Below are 23611 nucleotides of genomic sequence, written 5' to 3' on the forward strand. Positions count from 1 at the left end.
ACGATTGATTATTGTCCAAACGGAACCATTTTCAAAAGGTATGTTTCAATTGCTGTTCCCATTCTTTTAATCCTTTCATTGAAATTCAATCTGCCTTAATGAAATTTTTGAAAATAATTTTCACACAACCTTCATAGACCTTGTCCCAAAGGATTTTACTGTGAAAATACACATACCATTGCTGCATGTGAATCCACTCAATACTGTCCCGAAGGTTCCATCACGTATCAACTCTGTCCCAAAGGATACTATTGTCCCAACGCCACTGTGAAAATTATTTGTCCAGTCGGATATTTCTGCGCCCCAGGTTCGATTCGTCCAAGTGAATGTTCTTGGTTTTTATCGTTGTGTCCTGAAGGCAGCAGTACGGATCAAATGACTGTTGGAGGATTGATCTTGTTTGGAAGTATTTTGTTTTTAATTTTCATGATCAATGTCATTTATGAAATTGCTTTCAAATTGTATGTGAAAATTAGTGCCAAATTAAGAAAAAAGAGACGAGAATTGGGAGAAAAATCATCTCTATTTTCAGCTAAACAGAGAAGAGATTTAATGACATCTTCTATGGCGACTGCAAGTTTTGTTCAAGACAATTTCACTGTGGATATTGGATTTGAAAATTTGGGACTAATTTTAAGAGGTTCAGGAAAGAAAGTCCTTCATGGTGTGACGGGTGAAATCAAACATGGACAATTGACAGCAGTGATGGGTTTGTCAGGATGTGGAAAATCAACATTCATTACGACATTGGCCAATCGAGCATATTATGGAACTCAAGTTGGAAAAGTTTTTGTGAATGGAGTGGAGGAAAAATTATCAAATTACAATCGAAGAATTGGATTTGTACCTCAAGATGATATCATGATTCCAACCATGACAGTCGAAGAGACGTTGTACTTTTCTGCAAGAACTCGATTGGACGCTAAAAAGTCGAGAAAGGATATTGATGCCATTGTGAATGATGTCATTAAGGTATTAAATTTGGAAGATGTGAGACATTCAGTTATTGGAGATCAAGAGAAGAGAGGTATTTCTGGAGGTCAACGTAAGAGAGTGAATGTAAGTCTAGTTGAATATGTTTATCTTTTAAATTCATCTAATAACACGAATTTAAATTACCATTGCCAACTCAAACACCACACCTTAGGTTGGTATTGAATTGGTCTCCTCTCCTCTTGTTCTCTTCCTAGATGAACCCACCAGTGGTCTCGACAGTGCCAGTTCCAAAGAAGTTTGCGAAGCTCTTCAAAACATTTCCAGAGCTGGCATCAATGTCATTACAGTCATCCATCAACCTCGATATGAAATTTTTACCATGTTCGATACTTTACTGCTTCTTGGAAAGGGTGGAAGAACCATTTATTTAGGACCTGTGGACCGAGTGGAAGAATATTTTGAAAAAGAATTTGAATTTGTGAAACCTAATGGAATTAATTTGGCTGATTTTGTTATTGACATCTCAGCAGGAATGGTTGAAAATGAAAAGTATCCAAATTTCGATCCTCATTCATTGCCAGAATATTGGGAAGAGAGAAAACACAAATATGATACCAATGCTCGTGCAAGTTTGGGAATTGGAGGTTTTCTTGATAGAGACAACACGACATCAACACCATTGGTCAATCCTTCTTCAATGTCAACTTCGGTCAACTCAACCTCAACCACAGGTAATGCATTGAATTATTACATGACAAAACCTCCACAAATCATGACACCCACTCCAAGATCCAAACGAAAATTCATCAATCCAAGACTTCCATACTTTGCACAATTTTGGATGTGTTTCAAACGAAGTATAGTCCAATTGCTGAGAGGATTACCAAGTCTCGTTCTCGATTTTTCACTCATCTTTCTATGTGCTTCCTTTTTAGGGTTACTTTTTTACAATAAGGTGTATGTAGGTCCTCCTCCATCAAATGTCTATGAGAAATGTCCTGGAGATTTACAAAAAGTTTGTAAACAACCTGCCGACGATCCAATTGCTACCATTTCAGCATTAATGTCTCTTTCCATGGCTTTGATGGGATCCATGGCTGCCCTTCGAGTATTTGGAAAAGAATATTTGAATTTCTACAGAGAGAGTCAAACAGGTCTGAGTACTTTTTGTTACTTTTGGGCCAAGGATATGTCCATGTTAATTGTGAATATTTTTGCACCCATTGTGTTCTTGACCATTTACTACACGACAGTTGCACCACTCGCCTCCGTGTTGGAATATTACTATGCATTGCTTTTGGTGTATTGGGCTTCGTATGGATTGGGTTATTTCATTAGTATAATTGTCAAACCAAATGTTGCACAATTGACATCTGTAGTGATTGTATTCATTTTCAATGTGTTTAGCGGTTCTACAACTCCTCTTCCAACACTTCGTGACATGTATTTCCCGATTAATATTTTCCCAGCTCTCTCCTATTTGACATACAGTCATGAAAATATTTACCTTATTGAACTTGAAAGATATAGACACTTGTATAACACAACTACGAGTATGGAAAATATGGGTTACAAGTGGGATGAGTTGGGCCTTACAATTGGCATGGTAGTGGTATTTGGAATGCTTTTTAGAATTGCTTCATTCGTGGCTTTGGTTTGTGTGAAACCATCAAGTTTGTTCAATTTAGGCATGTTTTCTTTTCAAAACTTTTTCTTGAACAAAGTTAGAGCCATTATGAAGAAGTTCAGAAAGCAGTAGGACAATTTTAACAAAGTCTTTTCAATTATCCATCAAAGGCACTCTCAGCTCCACACACGAAAAGTTCTCCGCTTGAACCATCCAAACAAACTCCATATGGATATCCCTTGTCAACAACTTCATACGAATCAATAAATTCAAAATTGTCTAATGAGAACACTTGAATTCTTACATTGTCACAATCCGATACAATAATATGCTTATTATCACAAACGACTCCACATGGATTCTTGAACGAACCAAGGTCACTACCAATGTTACCAATGCGCTTTACACTTTGCCACGAACAATGTCCTTGATCATCTTTACATTGAGTAAATATTTGAACGGAACTATTGTTCTCTACAGTTGTGACGACCATGTATTCTTTGTTTTGATCTCTACAGCTTGGATACGCAAACGTAATGGAAAATGCTCGATCGACACGAAACTTTGACAAGAGTTGTCCATTAGAAGCGTTCAGCTCAACCACCTGATCGCTCAGAATATCACAAACATATACTGAAGATTTTTTAGACCGAGGAATTGCAATTCCTTGAGGCCATCCACAATGATCGCTTTCCCAAATTTTTCGCCATTCCACCTTGTTGACATTCTCCAGACAACGCTGTAAATCATATTTGAAAACGCATTGATCACAGGCAAATATTATCAATGTATCATGCCCTTGATTGTCTTCCTCGATACACATGTATCTAGGCGACGAGCGTGGAGCGTTTAGAAAACATTGAAATTCTTTGGTTGCCAAATCAAAAACAACAATTCTGGCACTATTGCATCGGCTCACTAAAATACAATTCAAATTGTATGATATAACAACGTCTCCAATATCACAGGGAGTTATTCCATGCTCTTGTTCTTTAGGATCAAGAAAAAAGCCTCTGATCATTTCCGATTTCATTGCAAATGGTAAATTTCTGATCTTGAAATTTCTCATCTTGATTTGTAATTTTGTGTACAAACTTTGATTTTTTTCATCATCATGGCCGTAATTATTTTCCAAATGGCCCGATGAACGTGCGTGAGTGTTGGGCGCAAGATCCGTCAAAATAAGCCTTGTGCCAGAGAGCATTTTTTTTGTTGGCAATTAATTCACCACAATTATGTCATTGTCTCTGATACTGGTCAAAATCATTTTGGCACGAATGATTTATTTACACTGTTGGAATGACAATACACGATTCATGTGGACACTTCATTACCAATCTCCATCTCTCACATCATTCTTATTAAAAGTACCCTTATAGGTGGTCACATTATTGATAGTTACTGAGGAATCGTTTTGTTGAGGCCAAGCATATTTCTCTTGATCAATTTCCTTAACAGTTTTAACTTGACTCAAAATGTTGCTCTTTCCAACAGAGCCAACATCTTCATTGTAGAAATCAAACCATGGATAATTGTAACTGGAATAGGTCTGAGCAGTAATAGGTGTTGGAGGAACTTCCTCACCAGTTATTTCCTTGTACATTTCACTGTTGACAATGTGAATGAAAATTCTTGATTTTGTCGATTCATCCCAGAAGGAATAACCATAAGGGTCTTCAATAATTTGTTGTTTCATTTTACCACCTGCTGCAAGACCTAATTCTTTGGCTTGGCTATTTTCTGATTTTCGCTTCTTCTTTGATTCTAATTTCACTTGGTTGTGGATTGAGGATGATGAAGAAGATGATCGTGGCATTGGCATGGAGGATTCCGTTGCACAACATACATCAAGCATATCATAGTTGCTTGACGCGGATTCACACTGTGGCATTGGACTATTGACCATAGGAGGTGGGATTACATAGGAAGACGTAGTTGTAGAACACGATGATGAAAGTACTGATGGAGGTGGTGGCGGTAAGCAGGAGCTTGCCGAACATGGTTGAGCAAAAGAGTATGGTTTTGGAGGTTGTGAAGGTGGTTGAATTGCAGTATCTTTCTTTGATTTGGAGAAAAAGCCAAAACCAGATTGTTTTGGTTTTGAATCAGAAGGAAGAGTGGTGACAGTTCTCGATGGGAATTGTTTCAAGCGTTTGTCATGATGTGGGGCGTAGGCAATAATTTGTGTACCACCCACTTTTTCCTCACCGGTCACTTGACCTTCAACTGTGTAACCACCTCCGAGAGGCATGGCCACAAATTGCTTAATGTATCCATCTCCTGCATTGATACCATCCAACCATGGTTGCAATGGTGTGACTACATAATCTTGAACATTTCTTTGTTTGATTTGTTCATCCCAAGTTTCTCCCGATAAGGCATTCACTTTTCCGACAGCAATTTTCAAAGCATGAGGATATTCCGAATTGAAATTCATAAATTCTAACCACATGGCTTCTCGTTGATAGAGAGGAATGAAAACTCCTCCTTGTTTCTTCCAAGCTTCTGGCACTCGATCGAGATAATCATCGACTCGTTTCACTGGAAAGGAACCCAATGATGGTGGCAATGGATAGATCTTGCCATCGTCTGGAATACGAAGTGTTCTGTGGAAGGTTACTCCAATATTATCTTCGACTTCGTTATTGGGATTGTAAAAGATGAGTTGATTACCTTCAACCTTGACTGAGAGTTTGTTTGGAGGCGTTGACATGTTGTTGATCGAATTAGTGTGCAATGAGTTGTTGGTTGTTCAAATATTTTTTTTGTTTTGATTTCTTGTTGTTTCTCTCGCTGCTCTTATTTGTGAGCTCCAAAGCAAGTTCATGGCCCAAAAGGAGATCAAAAGGACCGAGTTCACAGTTGCTACTCAAACTTTTTCACCTTTATCACACACAAAGATGTAAACATTTACACACACCAAACTCACATCAAACATACCCTCCTCATCATTCGTTTCAAAACGTCTTCGTGTGGCCACACATGTCGCCATCTTACAACGCTGCAGTGGCAACAATTTCAATTCTCCAATATGAGCGTGCTAATTTGGCCTCCACAGTTGCTCGTGGTGGTGCATGACCTTTAGGAACCCACTGATCCCACACCTTATTCATGCCATCAAAATCAGACATGGACGCAAGAAAGATTTGAACCATCAATAGTTTGGTCTTATCGGTTCCTGCTTCCTTCAATCGTTGATCCAATGCTGCAAGTACTTCCTCAGTTTGACCTTCAATATCCTTCTTTCCATCATCATCGGGAACTTGTCCACTAATGTAGAGAACGTTGCCATAGACAGCACTTTCACTATAACGATTACCAACATGAAAACGAGTGATTCTTGTTGTGTCGGATTCGGTGTTTGAAATTAATTCATTCTTTTCTGACTCAGAGAGTGATGATGATGATGACGGCACTGAACATACAGCTTGTAATTGAACTAACACTTGATCTTGTAATCCTCCTCCAAAAGAGGTTTGCAATTTACAAGATGGTAAATGATAATTAAATTCTTTCATCAAGATGGATAAACATTTCGAGTAATCTTCCTCGTTCCGAATCGTTACACTCACGTGCTCAATCCATGAAATGGTAAAATTGGGAATTTTGTGTTGGAAAGCCTTCACAATGCTATGAAAGGCTTGCTTGGTTTGTTGAGAAACATCATCAGAAAGTAGCAATTGATTGTTTGAATTTATTCCATCAAATCCCGATGTATTAGGAATGAGGTATTTCTTTTGTTGAGATGATGATGAAGAAGGAATTTCAATGACTTGAATTTTAGAGTAAAAAGACTCGGAACTTTGCATTTTTCTTTGAATTGCATTCATCCACGTTTGCGTCTTTCATGAGTGGAAAACAGATCGTGTTGGAAATACAAGCTCCTATGAGACAGTCTTAGCGAGTCAATTGTAAACAACAGAGGTCAATATCTCACAACGACAAGAATGTGAAAACCCTCACTCTTTTGTTCATAAGGAATCATGTTCATTACAGCAATCATTAACAATTCATGCATGGAACAAGTAAGGTAAACACCATCAATTTACAGAAGCGCTATTCTTTTTTTCAGATCACATGATTGACACATGACGCGAATTATTCCCACTCCATAAAAATTGCTCAACCATTCTCCCTACTGGACTCTTGTTCTGATCATCTCAACAACACACACCGTCCAGAAAAACAACAAGTGAATCAATCAACACCCTTCCACTCGCTGCAACAACAACAACGAGTTCTTTCATCATTTGCCAACAACAATATAACAACCAATCCATATAACAGCCATTCATTACGACAACACCAAAATGTCCACTCGTTCCTCCAATTCTAACTCATCATCTGGTACCGCAAGACCCAAAATCGGAGTCAAAGACGAAGACTTTTATCCAACTTCTCAATGGAACGCTTTCAAACAAACATTTTCATCACTCGCCAAAGCAGCCACGAAAAAGAAGAAGAACAAGTCGGGAACTTTGACAGCCAAATCAGCATCGGCTCTCTCGAAAGCCTCTTCTGGAAATAGAGCTTCATTGCCGCACGCGTTACAGGCTCATCATCAGCCATCTTCATCATCATCATCATTGGAACAACAACAAGAAGAATATTCCACTCCTACAACTCCACTCACAGCAAATGCTTCTGTGGTGGGTGGACATTATTACACTCAAAGTGTTTCAACAGGTAATTTAGAAGGAACTTTTCATCGAAATTTATCCATCTCGAGTATTGATGAAGAAGTCTTGTCGTCAACAACAACGACTTCAGGAGGAAATTCCACACCACGAGGTACTGGTGTATTGACAGGTACTAGTCAGAATAATAATGGAGGAGGTGTCACCTTGTCAGTGGCGCCATATGATAATAATGATGTCTTGTCGAGCACGTCTTCATCGAGTGAGAGTGGAGTGGTCATGTTGGAAAGTCCAGCTGGATCACAAAAATCCGAATTGCAAGTCATTTTGAATTCAGCAAATTCTACAACGGTATGTTTTTTGTCTGTTTCACAATGAATTATTGATCTTGGATGTTTTCATTCTAAAACACATTGATGTTGTCTGTTTTCATTCTTGTGATCCTGGACCAATTTCATACAACACACAACACACGCATCATCATCATCGACAAATAATAATTTTCGTGCATTGTGATGAATGATTTTCATGGATCACAACATGTCAACTGTATTACCGGCACACAACCATGACGTGACATTTCACACAGAGCTTTGAAGATTCTCCAACAGTTGCTTCAATCACACCTTCCTTTGTGTCGAATGGAGAGAATGATGCTGCTGCAGCCACTCCAGCCACAACCGAAGACATGTATCAAGATAATGAACCAGCCAACACAGCAGAAGACTCCATGTTTGCCAGTATCACGGAATTGAATCAAATCAAACCTGCCATGATGTATCACTATGTTTTATACAAATTTGTGAAAAATCCTGAATATGACGATCACACGAGTTCTGATAAATTTGAAGAATTTGTCACACAATACAGCGAGATGTGTGCCAAAGCAAAAAGTGAAGCCACAGAAGGAATGCAAGAATTTTATTCATGGACAGACAAGGAAATTAGAAAATTGAGAGATAAGGAAAAACCTCGATCGTTCCTCATCCATCAAGCTGCCAAATATGATCGATCTTCCTTAATTTTCGTTCTAGTTTCAAAATACAAGTGTAATATAGCTGCTCCTGATGAATTTGAATCGTCACCACTTCATTGGGCTTGCAGTCACAGAGCCGCTGAGGCCATCACAATTCTTTGTCAATTGAAAGCCAAAATCAATGTTCGAGACAAGTATGGAAAGAGTCCTTTACAATTATTAATTACAAGAGCTTGTCAAGATGAAGAAATTGGAGATTTAGAAAGCGCAAGAAAATGTTTCAAAGCAGCAAAGGCCATGTGTAGCATGTTTGAAGGCGATTACAATTTCAAAACAAGCGATTCGAGCACTGTTTTACATATTGCTTGTGAATTTGGCCGAATTGAGACTGTGAAATTCCTAGTGAGTGAATCTGCTGAGGCCTCCAACTCGAGTTCTGGCATGGCATCCTCGTCACAAACAGGAAATAAGGTCCTATTGAACGCAAAGGACAAATTCGGAAGAACTCCAATCATGAGAGCTGCTGCCAATGGACATTTAAATATTGTCGAATATATTCTATTGAATACCAATCCGGCAGTAGTATTTGGACCAACTTCAAGAGATGACAAGAAACAAAACATTCTTCATCATGCTGCCGTTCAAGGAACTGATGCTCTCATTAACAGACTTGCCTTTTTAAATCCAAGTGCTTGTGCCTCCATGATGAAAGAACAAGATGCTCTCGGAAATACTCCACTCCACTTGGCCGTGCAAAATTCAAATGTGAAAACAGTGAATTTATTAATGACACTTCTTCATAAGGATAGTATGAATGTTCAAAACGAGAAGGGTGAAACACCTCTCCATTTAGCTTGTAAACTCAAAGAAAAGAATATTGCAGAGAAATTATGTGGTTATCTATATCAGAGCGGAGCCAATCCATCAACGAAAGATAAGACTGGACAAACTCCAAAACAATTGGCCACTGAAAATGATTTACAAGTAAGCTTTGTGAAGAAAAAGAAGTAAATTCGATTTTTGTGTTTGTTGAAAGTTGCGTAAAAAAAAATGAAAGTGGATGAGACCAGTAGCAACAATAACCGCTCATCAGCCATGAAGGAATCAACAACAAGAGATGATGAAGATGATGAACAACGATTGATTGGCATTCGTAACTCAATGAATAATTTGAAAACAACAGAAGTTCGGATTTGTCCATTTTGTTTGCAACAAATTTCTGTCCCGATGATGACTCACACCGAGAAATTACAGGATGATGATCATCTCCAAGATGAATTATCGGAACATGTTTCAATTTGTTTAAATTTATGGATCATTGAAAGAAGAAAATTATTTGATGAAAAGACAAATATGGAAAATATTCATTCCAACGAAATTGTTGCAGAAAGCACAAACAAAAGAAAGTTGGAATGTTGTTGGTCGAATGAAGAAGAAAGAAAATCAGTCATGAATCATCATGAAACTGCCACAAAAAAGAAGAAACAATCTTCAAATTTCATGATTGAGAATGAGAAAATTCCCATGGTTGACGCCGAACACAACAACGAAAAATCTATTACTAGATTGGACCATGTACTTGGTGATGACATGTTGTTTCAAATTCTGACATTTCTTGATCAGAGTTTCCTCGTTCACACTTGTATGAGAGTTTCCAAATATTGGTATGAACGAGTACTTTTCATTCCCATGACTTTGTCATTGTATGACCATCACAGTACGACTCTTTCAACATTGAAAATGATTACATCCCATCCAAATACATTCAATTTCACTGAACTCTCTATTTGCAACAAAGATACTGAAAAAGCAAGGGAAATCATCCAGTTAATTACAAGAAGTAACAAATTTAACAACATCAAGTCGTTAACTCTGGAAGATTTTGGTCTTGAGAAACAAGATATTTCTGAACTTGCTTCAGGATGTTTCAAATCATTGACAACATTATATTTACACGATGAATCCAAAACACTTGATTCAGATTGTGGTGATATGATTGTAAATTGTGTTCACATGAAAGAATTGCGTGAATTGAGCTTGTCTACGAATCATGGAGATGATATCATTCAATCACTTTGTAACAGTGAATACATCAAAAATCTCACTTATTTGGATTTATGTGATTGTAATGTGAGCAAGAAAGGAGTTACAATACTCGCTAAATGTGCATCAATGAGCACTTTAACCAATTTAAACTTGGGCAATAATGGAATTGGTGAAGAAGGTGTGAGTGCAATTGCAAACAGCTCCATTTTGAGAAATCTTGGTATTCTAACTCTCAACGAATGTCATATTAGGACCAATGAAGTTCGATCACTTGCTAAAAGTCCGTATTTAAAAAATATTACAACATTAGACCTTGACCAAAATGCTATTACTAACGATGGAGTATTCGATTTGTGTGAAAGCGATCTTTTGAGAAATGTCACAAATTTAAATCTTTCACTGAATGGTATTGGAGTTAATGGCATCTCGTTTATGACTTCCAAGATGTCAAACATCAATAATCTGACCATATTGCAACTTGATAACAATTCCATCACATCAGTTGGAGCAAAACTGATTGCTGAAAGCAACTTAATGCAACATTTGAAGGAATTATCTTTAATCAATTGTGAGATTGGTGATGAGGGAATGATTGCCATTTGTCAAAGCAATTTTATGAAAAACTTGACAACACTTTTTGTTGATAATAACAACATTTCAGAGAGAGGCATATCATCTCTAATATCAAGCCCTTTCTGTTGTACATTGCAAGAACTCTCATTGGAATATAACAAAATTAGATGTAAAGGAGCACGTTTATTATCAACAGCATCATTTCCCAATCTGATAACTCTTCAGATATCAAGTTGCAAAATTGGGAATGATGGACTTTGTTTTATTGCAAATAATTCATCATTTTCCCAACTCACCGATTTGGATGTTGGTTTCAATAAGATTTCCTCAGAGGGAATTCAAGCCATGTGCAACAGTCCACATTTGAAAAATTTAACCGTTTTGTCATTACCTTTTAATACTCTTTGCGATGATGATGTCATGTTAATTGGCAGAACTTTTCGAAATTTGGAGCATTTGAGCACAAGTGGATTGTCAACCGAGAAATTGGAAGCAATGTTATCAAAACTCCTACCGAAATGTGAGCTTATCAATTTCGACATTTAATGACCTCCATTGCAAAAACTGTTTCCGCATTGCTGAGCAATAATAATTTAATAAAATTAATAAATAAATTCAGTTCAATGCTTGAAAATATTTCTTGGATCAGCAAACACTCTCTTTGGATCAAATTCTCGTTTGGCAGCTACAAAATCTCTCCAAACACAATTTCCAAAATTGGCTTTCCAATCACTTCTTCTGAAATTGGGAATGACATTGTCAGCATACAAGGTGGCACGTGGTCGATCCAATTGGAACATGGTTGTCTTGGTAAATAAATCCCAAATTCTTCGATTGTCAAACACTTGATAATTAATTCCAGCATCGGTATTTGTGGGTTCATCTCTTCCAATAACTAATAAATAAGACCATTTCGAAGTTTTTGGAATGGACACAAATGGAACACTGTTGAATTGGGAATTCAATAATGGATATAATCCAACGTGTCCAAATCCAGTTGTTTTTTCTGGAGTCCAGTCAGCAATCAATCGATCGAAATCACTTTGTTGAGTTTGTGGATCTCTTTCAAAGACATCTCCAGCAAGATAAATATTCATCCATGGATGTCTTTCAAACCATTGTCCACTTGCAATTAAACCTGGAATGGTGAAATAGAATAAACGTTCATCCCAAATATTGGTTGGCATGTCATCGACTACTGACAAGTCAAAATTCTGACCTGTCAATGCTGCAATTTCTTCCATAGTTGGAGCAGTAGTATCAAATCGTGTGGTAATCTCTAACATGAAGACATAGGTTAAATTCTTTGCTAATAATGCCTCAACTTGAGCTTGTTCTTGAGGAGATCGATAAGTGGTTCTTCCATTCAATGCCCAAATTTGGATATAAAACAAAGTGTCTGGAACAAAGAAAGTTTGAATGGTTTGGACAACTTCGTTTTGAGAATTGGCAATTTGTAACTGATCGACAGCCTTCACCAAAACATCAAAGTCAGTGCTCACATAATGGTAAATTCTAGTCATTGCCTTATTTGGTTCTAAATTCAATCGAACACGAGAAATAATTCCAAATTGACCCATTCCACCCAAAACAGATTTGAAAAGAGTTGAGGAAGAGGTTACATTCACAACGTCACCATCACTTTTAACAATTTCCAATTCTGCGACATGAGCAGCTGCTGGACCTCTAAAATGTCAAATGCCAAAAATGTCCATTTCAATGTCATGATCAACACCATTTCATTATTTACATAAAATAATAAGTAGTGTATAACAAGTATATATGGTGATAATGATTCCATGACAACCTCTTTCAAACTTACCTAAAAACAGAATCAGCTCCAATTCCACCAATCGACAAGGATCCTCCCAAAGTAATTCCCAAATAATCTGGAACTACCAAAGGTCTTAAATTATGAGCAGCTGCAGCTCTGACCACAGACACCCATTGAGCTCCAGCAAGAGCCCAAATTGACTTTTGATTGGCAGCTGACACTTGAATGGTATCAGAAACTTGAGTGAAACGTGAACCCATATCAATGAGAATGTAGAGAGGAGGAACAGCTTGTTCATGATCGGCAATGTTAAGAACTTGAGCAGCTGCTTCGACATTGCCTCCAGCACCTTTTCAATTCCAAATTAGCAAGTGTGGATATAAAAGGAAAGATAACAGGAGATGATCATAATACCCAATTCAAAAACAAAAACACCACACGGAATCATTTCCAAACCGATAGGTCATTTTAAAAATTTATAATCATTATAAATATTGTCCAAAATATAATTGTAACGAACAATTACATCATCATCATCATGAACATACCTCTAATCACTACTTTAATTCTTGCAAACAATTCGTGATGTCTATAACTCGAATTCTCATCATCATCATCATCTTGAACTCCAAAATTATTGACTTTCACAGCTCTCATCAATTTTGACAATTGACTGACTTGAGTTGGAACGAACACGACAAGTGGCACATTGTGAAGAATGTGTCCATAATCTTCAGCGTACTTGTTTAATAATTCTTGTGGAGCTGGTGCTGGATTTGAAATTTGTAACACAGAATTTAAAAGGAATAAATCATCTCGTTCGGCCAATGTAAAGCTTGTCAACAATTTTTGAACCGTTCTCTTGTAAATGTTGGCAAGATTGGCATTTGGCACGGAACAAGGAACTGTAGTAAAGTTGGATGTGTACGGATCAAAGGCAGAGTATGGAACAAAATTGGGAGGAATGGCTTGCACGATCGTGAGACTCACGAACAACAACAAGGCCAACACCACACCAACGGCAGTGGGATTGCGTGGACCTGCCATCTGTCAGTGAGCGTGTGAATATTTTTTTTAAATGGGTTTGCGTTGTAACGGATCACAAGTCACTCGCACAACCAATACCCTATCCTTCCCTTGTAAGAAATTGAGATCAAAAAAGGTATGGGTACAAATATCACAAAAAGGTATAACATGAATATTTGTGTGAATAATTCATTAGAAAAAGAAGGAATGCATTTCATGCTCGCAGAACAACAATTTGGAAAGCATTTGCTCAGGTCATACGTTACAATTGTAAACCGAAAAGCTGGTTACAAACTTTCCTTGATCATGGATTGGTATTTGACGCGGAGGTTTGTGTCATGATTCAACAACTGCAAAACGAAACTCTTCCAATAATGATGAACAAATCGACGTCGTGTCTACAATTCTTTTGAAAATAATGCCAAAGCTCTCTCGAAATGATCTTCAATAAATGGTCGATCCTCCAATTGGACAGCACAAATAGTAAATTTTTCTTCACACACTTCTTGAGAATGTAATGTTTCTTTCACGACAAACCATCGTTGTTTTTCCATGTCCGAATCCGAATTGCTTTCAGAAAAATAATAATAATGATTCTTAAAGACAGTCAAGTGAATTAAATCTTTCACATTGGGATAGAGTTCAGAATCGAATTGACACAAGGCATCGAAGGCAATCTTGGCATCTTGTTCAGTATGGAAACAGAAAAAGAATGCATCAGATGCACATTGCATGGGTGGTACAAAGCAATGAGATTCTTCAAATAAATATGCATGTTCTTTCAGTAAATGCTTTTTCATCATGTTATACAAGACGTTCAATTGTTCATGTTCTGCAATTTCAATCATTTTTCGTGTGGAAAAGCCATGATTCAATTTTCCAAAAACTGGATGTCTAATTGTGTAGTGAAAATTATGGAAGAGCTCAAAAGTTGTCTCCTTATTGAGAAACTGTCTCCAAGTCATGTTGCTTTCAGGGCTAGCTCCGAAAATATCAGGATCTAAAGTTCTCAATGTGGAAAAGTTTGCCTTTGCCAAATCAATAAAACAAAAGAATTTTCCCTTGTAGTGCTCTTCACACACAGAACTCGAGTATGGTAAAATCTCAAACGATGGAGATGGTGTCAAGGTCTCATTGAAAATTCTCTTGTGAAGAATGGATCTCAATTCAAACTTGTCATTTTCATTGTCACTTTCTACTAAACATTTCAATTTTAACACGGATGGATGTAATTGCAAATTTTCCAAAATGTGTCCCTTAATGACTTCTTCAATTTTTCGAACAGCTCTCACATTTCCATGAAATTCATCTTTCAATAATTGATTAAACTTGTTATACAATGTTGGAATCTTTTTATCTCGATACCAAAAGAGCCATTGTTCCCAGGCCGTGTCATTCTCCAAATCGTGATCACTCATTTTCAAATTATGCAAACGTTTAAACATTTTACGTTTAGCAATTTCTGCTTCTCTGACATGAGCTTGATAATTTTCAGTTGCTGTCATTGGATCTTGTGTAGATGCATTGCGAATTCTCTCTTCTTCTTCCAACTGTCGTTGAATAATTTTTTTAAAACGAATCTCATTAGGTTCACGAGCTGCTTGTTGACTTGCCTTGACCGATTGATTTGTTGAAAATGGAATGTGAGAGAGATTCATAGTTTTGGGAAGAAGAATTAAATATTCACATCCTTCTTGACTGAAAATATCTTTCCAAAATAATTTTCCATTGAGAGGAATGGATTGAGATTCATCATTCTGTTGTGAATTCAACATTTTAGCCTTCTTCTTTTGATGGTTCGGAAATGATGCTGTTCCTATTTGAAGGCTACAATTTTTGCATTGAATGATCAAGTCTTTAGAAGAATGATTCTGGACAATTCTCAAATTTCCAAATTCCAAAGGAAATGATTGTTGCTGCAGTGGAGTGTCCTCATTCATGATTTGAATTGAAATAAACGGTCGATCCATTTGTTTAATTAGCATCACCGATTGTCTTTCCGAACCTTCCAATGATGAAATATTTAATACATTTCCACATTTTCCACACAATAACTCAATACTGGAATGATGAACATGATCGGCCTGAGTTGGAAATTTATATCCGATCATGGCCTTCATTGGATGTTGGTTTTCTCGTTCCAAATAGGTCAACAATTCGTCCACGTTGATTCCTTCAATAGTGGAGTGAAGCATTTTTTTTTTGTAATGAACGGACCATCCGAAGACGTTTTCTGAGGTTGCACTTGCAGTTTTACTCCTTTGAGAATCAGGTTCATTCTAGCAGTGATTAATATTGGTCCTTCAGTTCTCTCACTTTCTTTAATAAATCAACAGCAGCATTGGAAGTAGTGACGTCTTGCTCTCCTAAATATTCTGACATTTTACGGAAATAGTTGGACTTTTCTTGTGCTGAATTCAATTCACAATTTTCATCATCAATAGCTCTAAAGTAAGGATTCAATTCAAATTCTTCCCAAATGGTTGTTGGAACACAGAATTCTCCATTATTGCTCAAATTTTTGAATTTTTCCAAATATTGGGTGACAAGTGGCACATTAGAAATTCTGTCTACCAAAAATTGAACATTCTTTACAGTATATTCATGTCCACAACACAACAATGTTCGTTTTGCTTCATTCACGTCCGAAAATAATGATCGAATCAATTGAATATTTGAGTACATGTCTTGGGCTGAACCTTCAAAGAACTTTCCACATCCAGCTATTGTGGAATAATCACAAATTCATACAATCCACGTGAATAACACATTATGGTTCAACATCATTATAATACCGTTTCATGATCCAAATATAATTATATTTAAAATAAATATTGTTCAAATAGAAAACACTCATTTCATCGTCGATCTTACCTGCAAAGATGGTATCTCCACTGAAAACACAATTCCATTCATCTCCATTCTCCTTCTTATTCTGCAAAACATAACAGACATGTCCTTTCGTATGACATGGCGTATGATAGGCTTGAATTTGTGTTTGATCATCAAATAATTTAAATTCAAAGCCTTTTCTTTCTTCCGTTGGAATCACCTTATTTACTGCTTCCGATTCAGTACCTCCATAAATTTCAATCAATGGATCGATCTTTTGAAAATAGGAATTACCACCTGCATGATCATAATGTTTATGAGTACAGAGAATGGCAATCAGCTTTTTATCTTGAAATTGATTTTGGACATCGGAAAGGTATTGTTGAATCTTGGCTGGGTCAGCTGGATCTACCAATGCAAATTGTTTGGTACGATGATTGATCAATGCGTAGCAATAATTATCGGAGAAGAAGGGAAGTAATTGCAATGAGAGTATGGAATTGAGACGAATGGTTTTCGTTTTCAACATTTTTTTAGTTGTGAAAATCTTTTTTGCAATCCACAAAAAGGTGCATGAGAGATTAAATTTGTGCATCCTTTTGGATCATCGTTTAATGTCCGTCCTTAGCACGTAGGTCCTTCTCTAGCGCATCGTTTGGTGTGTCAACATGAATGACACTTAGTCAATTTGTTGTAGTGATGTTCGAAGTATATATTCCTCTAGTGGCATTCTATTAAACAAGTGGTCCATGAAATTGCGAGTCGAAGTCGTGTTGCTCGTAGCATCCTTGTGACCACTCACAATATTAAGCTTGAATGATTTTGGAATAAATTCAAAGGTTCGATACATGACTATTGGTTGCTGTTGCTGTGGTTGTGGTTGTTGTAACAACATACTATGTTGTAAATTTGGTGACGAATGAGAATGGTGGTTTAAACCAGAGTTGGAGAGGGCAATCTGTGTTAAATGATTCGATATCGGCTGAATTGTTGATGAATTGTTGTTGTGGCTCTTTTTTTCATGTTTGTGTTTTTGAAGTTGTGCCAAATACTCTTTCATGAGATTTAGAAATTCGAGTGGCATTACTTTTGCACGCAATACTCGAAGCCATTCCTCACGAGACCTCTCTGATTCTGCACAGCAGAAAAGCAATCGAATACCAGGAATGTATATTGCAAAAACGAACGGTGTTGGAAATTGTTCAGTGACAGGTGGGATTCCATCAATATCTTCTGATGCATTCTCTTGATCCGTGTTTTTGGTTGAACGTAATAAATTAATGAATTCTTGTTGTTGAGATTTTGTCCATACGTAATGGGCGTCTTCATCGCCGCTTCCTTCGAAATGTCGTTTTTCTTGAACTTTTACAGGTATAATTTTTGCATGACCATCATTGGTTAATTTGATTGAACCTTTGAGTTGATTTTCGTCTGGTCCATCATAATACAGTAAGGTGTTGTCATCTCTCAAAACGAAAAAGCGCTTCTTCCATGATTTTCTAAAGCGTCCTCTCTTGTATAAAAAACATCTTCTGTAGGAAGAGTTCAACAGCAATACATTTAACACAAAGCGTTCGGTGTTTTGTTGCATCTTGCAGTCGAATAGTTTGTAAAATGTATTGGTAACATTGACGACCATGGAATTTGATGATCCATATGAGAGGGAAAGTTGTGGAAGAGATTGTGAGTGTACATGAAGCTTATTGGTAACAGGTTCTTGATCTCTAATTTTCACAATGTGATGTAAATTCCAAAATAATTCACACTTCTTTTGAAGGAAAAAGTGGAAAATTTGAGTCTTGAAGAATTCTCGTAGAAATTGTGAGTCGACATGACCTCCAAAATTATCAGTACCAGATCCGTTTGGTTTGATCTTTGTGGAAGCGCGATAAGCTTGGTTAAAACTTCCACTATTATCCAAGCTCAAAAACTTTTCAATTGAAAATATTGCATTCATGTTCATGTCATCCTTTGGATTAAATGATTCGTACTGCACAAATAATTCATAACACGTCAATAATCGAACAAATACATTGATAAATATTTCACGAATAGGATGTGGACATTTGAGGGTGGTTGAATGTTTTTCAAATAGGGATCTTTTACGAATGGTCTGAGGTGAAGGGGTAGAATTAGATGCAGTACTGGTTGTTGAGCTAGACGATGACATTGGACTATTGGTGACACCTGGGGAGGATACTTGAAACGATGTAGTAGAAGTTGGAGAAGCAGAGGAGTCTTCCTTAGAGCCTGTTTCGATGAAGGCTTGATTTTGTTTGACCGCTGATGATCTCTTTCTGGTTCCAGATTGCAACGACGGTGACGCTGCACTTGTTTTCGTGGTGACACCATGGTTCGACTCGGATGTTGAGTTCTGAGTCGTGGTTTTCGTGCTATGAGGAGACTTGGGAGCCTGTAGAGGATCATTGCCAGTGACTTCTTCCTCTTCTTGCTCCTTATTTGTAAGATTTTTCAACATGACCATTTTCGCAAGTGTCTCACTCGATCTTTTCTTTCGCATGAGTAGACTGTCCTTTCTGCTGATTTGTGAAACAGTGCCTTGTAGAGGTTTGTTTTCAATCTTGGGGCTATATTTCAAAATTGTTGACATGTAATCTTTTTCACTCCTCTCAATGTCTTTTCTACTCTTTTCCAAACTGTCTTTAATGTAACTGATGAGTGTCTGAGACCATTTCCAATTTCTGCTAGAATTTGAAACTAAATTTGGTTCCTCTCCAACAAATTGAATTCGATCATCGTCAAGATTCACAATGCATACTCCTTCTGGAATGTTGATCATTTCGTAATCAGAACTATTTGCAACATTGTTGGCCTTGGTCTCATTCATTGTAATAATACTAATCTTGTTCGAAGAAGATGAGTTGGAGGAGGGTAACGTGTTGAATTGTGGACTAATGGTTCTTCGTAAAAACGATTGCTTTTCAAAGCCAATACGAAAATGATTCCACATGACTTCACTATGTGTACCAACCATGTATGGAAAAGGAGCCTCTAAGAAATTAATAATCTTCTCGTGAGCTATTGGTATGTAAATTGAGGTGAGTCTGAATGGGTAAATCAAGTGTCGTAAACTCTCCATAACCATGACCATTCTGAAAAGGTTCACACTATGGAAAATGATGGGCTTTTCAAGAGCTAAATAATTTACAATGGTAACAATGCAATCAATGTTGAGAGCATTGGTAAGAATGGAGAAGTCAAAATCGCATGTTGGAAATGATGGGAAATTCAGAACTGGAGTTGTGGAAGAAATTGGTTGCTTAAAAGGTGATTGTTGTGATACGTCTTCAGACGGTGAATTTGGGAAATATCCATTGCTTGCCGACAAATCTGATGAGCTGTCAAAATTATAGAGTCTACGTGAGAGAACAGTGCTATCCTCACCCAGAGTATCATCCTCAAAAACGCGCTCATTCTCAAAGAGTGAAGCTTCTTTAAAGTGTTCTTCTTTTGATCCAATAAATAAGAGCTTGTCAAACTCCACTTTAAAATCAGAAAAGGATGATGGCAGTTCGTTTGATGACGAAAATCCATTCTCTGTGTTATTGATGTCTGAAAGCGTTTTTGTTTTTTGAGAAAAATGTATAATCAATTTGTCATAAATGGCACAATTATTATCTTCGTTGTCGTCGGTTTTTGACGAGTTCTCAATTTGTTTTGGTAGCTGTTGTAGTTGTGTGCTGTTGAAAAAGTCATAAATATAATGTAGTAACTCTTCATCAAAAACATAATATCCTGCACCGTTGGGCTTTGCGAACCCTCCATTAATTTCAAACAAATATTGATCGAGATGTGAGAAAAACCGTAAAAAAGTAGAATGAAATGCAAATCGAGAAAGCATGCAAATGCATGAAGGGATTCGAATAAAAACTTCCACATTCTTCTCATTCTTGTCACCAACTTTCGTAATTCGGTATGTGAAAAATTTTGTAAAGCAAAATCCATAATATTTAAATCCTTGTGCGTCAGTGTTAATGAACGTGTGATAACTGCGTGCAGGTGGATGAAGCTTTGCGTTTTCGATGTAATTTTCGTAATCCATCTCTGCGTCCTCAGTATTCACATTGTCTTCATCAAAGCTATTATTGTCATCCTCGTTGACAATCGGTGAGAGTGCATTGCTGTCTGGATCACCTCCGATCATTTCCTCAGTAGCAAATATACTTTTCAAGAGTGGATGCTTCCTCACATCAATGCTCTCAGTAACAAATGGGAAATTCTCATCACTACTAGCTGCATTATGTTGCTGTGTTGCTTGTTTCGAAGCAGAATTATTCTTCTTCATGATGTTTCCAATAGAATCGCTTTTATCTACTCCTTCTGCTGCTTTACATGCAATCACTTGAACAATCATATCATTCGGAAATGTGAAAAATTGCAAGCTCAATGGAGTCAAATCTGAACCACCTAGAAATGAATCTTCTTGAACTGTGTTCATTATTTCTGTTTGCTTTTTTTGCTTTTTTTTTGATTTGGGATAACTGGTGATTAATGAAGCTTCACGTTTGAGATAAATGATTGCACATGATGAAGATGATTCAGTCTCGGAATGATTGGTAGTTAATGCATGATTATCACCAATTATTGGTGTAGTTATTGATGAATAATTTTGGATACTTTTCGGATCTACATTCGAGTTAGTTGAGGCTTCATTGGAAATTTGTGCTGATACTTCTGGAGATGTTGTTGTTGTTGTTGTAGATAACGGTGATTGGCTCATGACAAGTTTTTGAACACTCTCATCATATTTGGTTTTAATAATTTCATTCATTCCGTTCCGATCCAATGATAAGATACAAACATCTTCAATCATTCTCCTAAAACGGCTCACCATAAAATCACCACCGTTCAATACTTGTGAGGATCCATACGATCCAGGAGATGATGGTGAGGTTCCATGGGATGATGATGATGCATGTAATCCACCCGATATTGAAATAATTTCACTCGACATGTCGGATATATAGAAATCTCTCTTGATTAATTTCTCCTGAAAACCACACAATTCAACAAAATCCGTTGTGTGATGGTTCTGAATGTTGGAGGTTGATGAATCGTTAATCGTGATGGAATTTGAGCAAAGGTGAAATATTTTTTTTTTAATATTTGAAAATGGAAAGATTTTCAATCATCCATCATTTCATATGATTTTAAATTCTTTCTTTCTTTAAATTCTTCAGTGTGTCAAAAAAGATGAATCGTTCAGGACTCACAAATGAGTGACAGCAGTAGGTTCACTAAATTCTGTAGGGTCTGTTAACGATGAAATTTCATCTTCTGTGGCCAACCAACCATTTCTTCTCCGTCTTTTTCTTCGAATCACAACAACAACAATGATTGTAACAACAATGAAACCAACCATGACCCAACTTGCCAACAAGATTCCAGTAATGGACAGAGCCATCACAACCGTGAAATCAGTCACTTCCACTTTAAAGGAATAGTTCACATTTGTTTCCGGTGAAACTTGGTAGAAAATGGTAACTGGAAAATCCACGGAATTGAAATAACTAGTCGTGACGGTTCTGGATGAAGAGTAGAAGGAATCAAACCTTTCGGATGTCGTTGAGGACCATGACATGGTTGGATCTTGCGACCACTTGACTCTGCCATGTCCAGAATGGACATAAAATCGAATCGTGAGGATTTGCCATTCTGCTAACTCGATTCGGAATTGTTCTGAAACATTAGTGACCCTTGAGATGGTATCTCCATTGTGAAGTACTTGTTGTGCATGTGCACTCAGGATCATGCATAACAAGACTAGGATGACGTCCATGAGATTTAGAGTTGTCTGGCGAAAGCGCATCGGTAAGAGTGTTGGCATTTGTTTTCTTTGAGTTCATTTGCGGTATCGCATGGATATTCATCAGAGGCGCACCAAAATGTCTGAGAAAACGTTTTGAGGTTACAGGGCAGAAAGATCACTTTCTTATTTAGGATCAAGTGGAATGATTTATGAATCATTCTGTTATTATGTGCAAATGGAATAATTGTTCGTGCATGCATGGTTTTACTGATGGGAATTCTTATTGCCTCTTCGTTGAAATCTCAGTCCCGTTCACACAAAATTGCTTCTTCATCCTCTTTAATTTTTTTTTAAACATTTTTTTTCAAAATTTATTTTACAAAAAATGCCCGCAAAGCAAAAGCCTTCATCATCATCTTCATCCTCCACCTCTTCGGGAACGGCAAAGAAAGGAAGAGGAAAGGACCGAGTTCAACGTAAGAGTAGAGGAGAACTCACGGAAGAGGAACGATTACAAAAACTTGATGAATTATTGGGTCAAGCACAACCAGCCTCCGAAGAAATTGGAGAAAATTTTGATTGGGATGGATTAAAAAAGATTAAAAAAAAGAATAAGCAACATACACGAGCCAAGCACAAGATTGAAATTGGACCAAATATTTTCATATCGAGAAGACAAATTCTTACAATTTTGTTCATGTTGGAATTGGAAAGTCCGAGATTAAAGTCCATTCCTGCAACCAGAATTGCCAGATCATGTAAACACATTATTCGAGAGTCGCCCAAGTTTGATACTCCTATTGATAGTCGAACGAAGGAGGTAGCAACTATGCATGACTTGAAAATGTCAAGAGCTGCTTTGGATCGATTAACATTGTATGTGGAAAAGAAATTGGAAGATATCATGCGATGGGGATATGTCATGTCAATTTCGCAAAAGAAGAAAACATTGACATCCGCAAATGTGTTAACTGCTAGAGAGTTGATGAATGGACAATATAATCATAGTCAAGCTGTCAATTTCAATGATTTGAGAAGGAGGTATAATTGTCTTACAAGCGAACAGCAAGATTTGGAACAAAAATTGGAAGATGTTGGCCTCAGAAGCATCGATCAAATCTATTCCATTCTTGAGAATTGTGAACTCATCATACCTGGTCAAGATATGTATGTTCCATTTAAATTGGATATGGCCTTGCGTGAAGATGATGTCAAACAAAAGCTCACAGCCAAGGGTAAAGAATTTTTGGCCAAATTAAAGCAACAAAAAACAGAAACTACTGAAGAACAAGTCGAGGAGGATGACCAAGAAGATGAACAGCAAGAAATGAGTGATGAGGAAGAAGAATAGACAACTCATCAAATAAATGACGTTAGTTCCACAAACATCTTGCACTTCTTTCGTTGAATTTGC

The 23611-nt window shown here is 37.1% G+C and overlaps 12 protein-coding genes across 12 annotated transcripts; 4 read left to right on the top strand and 8 right to left on the bottom strand.

Annotated features, from left to right (window-relative positions):
- Window position 1: 1 nt before the first annotated feature.
- Window positions 2–2695, top strand: C9374_000395 (uncharacterized protein; the record flags this gene model as incomplete). The annotated part of the gene is made up of 3 exons (XM_044693534.1): window positions 2–38; window positions 138–1059; window positions 1148–2695. Coding segments are annotated over 3 exons (2507 nt in total), but the record flags the coding sequence as incomplete, so codon positions are not given.
- A 25-nt stretch (window positions 2696–2720) lies between these two features.
- C9374_000396 (uncharacterized protein) lies at window positions 2721–3767 on the bottom strand (the record flags this gene model as incomplete). The annotated part of the gene is made up of 1 exon (XM_044693545.1): window positions 2721–3767. One exon carries the CDS (start codon window positions 3765–3767, stop codon window positions 2721–2723), a length of 1047 nt encoding a protein of 348 aa, XP_044552224.1.
- A 126-nt stretch (window positions 3768–3893) lies between these two features.
- On the bottom strand, window positions 3894–5276 carry C9374_000397 (uncharacterized protein; the record flags this gene model as incomplete). The annotated part of the gene is made up of 1 exon (XM_044693556.1): window positions 3894–5276. The coding sequence occupies one exon, from the start codon at window positions 5274–5276 to the stop codon at window positions 3894–3896; it is 1383 nt and encodes a 460-aa protein (XP_044552225.1).
- Window positions 5277–5556: 280 nt separating this feature from the next.
- C9374_000398 (uncharacterized protein) lies at window positions 5557–6372 on the bottom strand (the record flags this gene model as incomplete). The annotated part of the gene is made up of 1 exon (XM_044693567.1): window positions 5557–6081. One exon carries the CDS (start codon window positions 6079–6081, stop codon window positions 5557–5559), a length of 525 nt encoding a protein of 174 aa, XP_044552226.1.
- A 501-nt stretch (window positions 6373–6873) lies between these two features.
- C9374_000399 (uncharacterized protein) lies at window positions 6874–9187 on the top strand (the record flags this gene model as incomplete). The annotated part of the gene is made up of 2 exons (XM_044693578.1): window positions 6874–7551; window positions 7790–9187. 2 exons carry the CDS (start codon window positions 6874–6876, stop codon window positions 9185–9187), a joined length of 2076 nt encoding a protein of 691 aa, XP_044552227.1.
- Window positions 9188–9226: 39 nt separating this feature from the next.
- Window positions 9227–11341, top strand: C9374_000400 (uncharacterized protein; the record flags this gene model as incomplete). Its single annotated transcript, XM_044693591.1, has 1 exon — window positions 9227–11341. One exon carries the CDS (start codon window positions 9227–9229, stop codon window positions 11339–11341), a length of 2115 nt encoding a protein of 704 aa, XP_044552228.1.
- A 74-nt stretch (window positions 11342–11415) lies between these two features.
- Window positions 11416–13616, bottom strand: C9374_000401 (uncharacterized protein; the record flags this gene model as incomplete). The annotated part of the gene is made up of 3 exons (XM_044693602.1): window positions 11416–12481; window positions 12618–12918; window positions 13118–13616. The coding sequence occupies 3 exons, from the start codon at window positions 13614–13616 to the stop codon at window positions 11416–11418; spliced, it is 1866 nt and encodes a 621-aa protein (XP_044552229.1).
- A 377-nt stretch (window positions 13617–13993) lies between these two features.
- Window positions 13994–15790, bottom strand: C9374_000402 (uncharacterized protein; the record flags this gene model as incomplete). The annotated part of the gene is made up of 1 exon (XM_044693613.1): window positions 13994–15790. One exon carries the CDS (start codon window positions 15788–15790, stop codon window positions 13994–13996), a length of 1797 nt encoding a protein of 598 aa, XP_044552230.1.
- Window positions 15791–15884: 94 nt separating this feature from the next.
- Window positions 15885–16956, bottom strand: C9374_000403 (uncharacterized protein; the record flags this gene model as incomplete). Its single annotated transcript, XM_044693624.1, has 2 exons — window positions 15885–16318; window positions 16470–16956. 2 exons carry the CDS (start codon window positions 16954–16956, stop codon window positions 15885–15887), a joined length of 921 nt encoding a protein of 306 aa, XP_044552231.1.
- Window positions 16957–17106: 150 nt separating this feature from the next.
- Window positions 17107–21402, bottom strand: C9374_000404 (uncharacterized protein; the record flags this gene model as incomplete). The annotated part of the gene is made up of 1 exon (XM_044693635.1): window positions 17107–21402. One exon carries the CDS (start codon window positions 21400–21402, stop codon window positions 17107–17109), a length of 4296 nt encoding a protein of 1431 aa, XP_044552232.1.
- Window positions 21403–21657: 255 nt separating this feature from the next.
- Window positions 21658–22275, bottom strand: C9374_000405 (uncharacterized protein; the record flags this gene model as incomplete). The annotated part of the gene is made up of 1 exon (XM_044693646.1): window positions 21658–22275. One exon carries the CDS (start codon window positions 22273–22275, stop codon window positions 21658–21660), a length of 618 nt encoding a protein of 205 aa, XP_044552233.1.
- A 307-nt stretch (window positions 22276–22582) lies between these two features.
- Window positions 22583–23548, top strand: C9374_000406 (uncharacterized protein; the record flags this gene model as incomplete). Its single annotated transcript, XM_044693657.1, has 1 exon — window positions 22583–23548. The coding sequence occupies one exon, from the start codon at window positions 22583–22585 to the stop codon at window positions 23546–23548; it is 966 nt and encodes a 321-aa protein (XP_044552234.1).
- Between the last annotated feature and the right edge of the window lie 63 nt (window positions 23549–23611).

Source organism: Naegleria lovaniensis (genome assembly GCF_003324165.1).
Source record: "Naegleria lovaniensis strain ATCC 30569 chromosome Unknown tig010, whole genome shotgun sequence".
Taxonomy (NCBI): Eukaryota; Heterolobosea; class Eutetramitea; order Acrasida; family Naegleriidae; genus Naegleria; species Naegleria lovaniensis.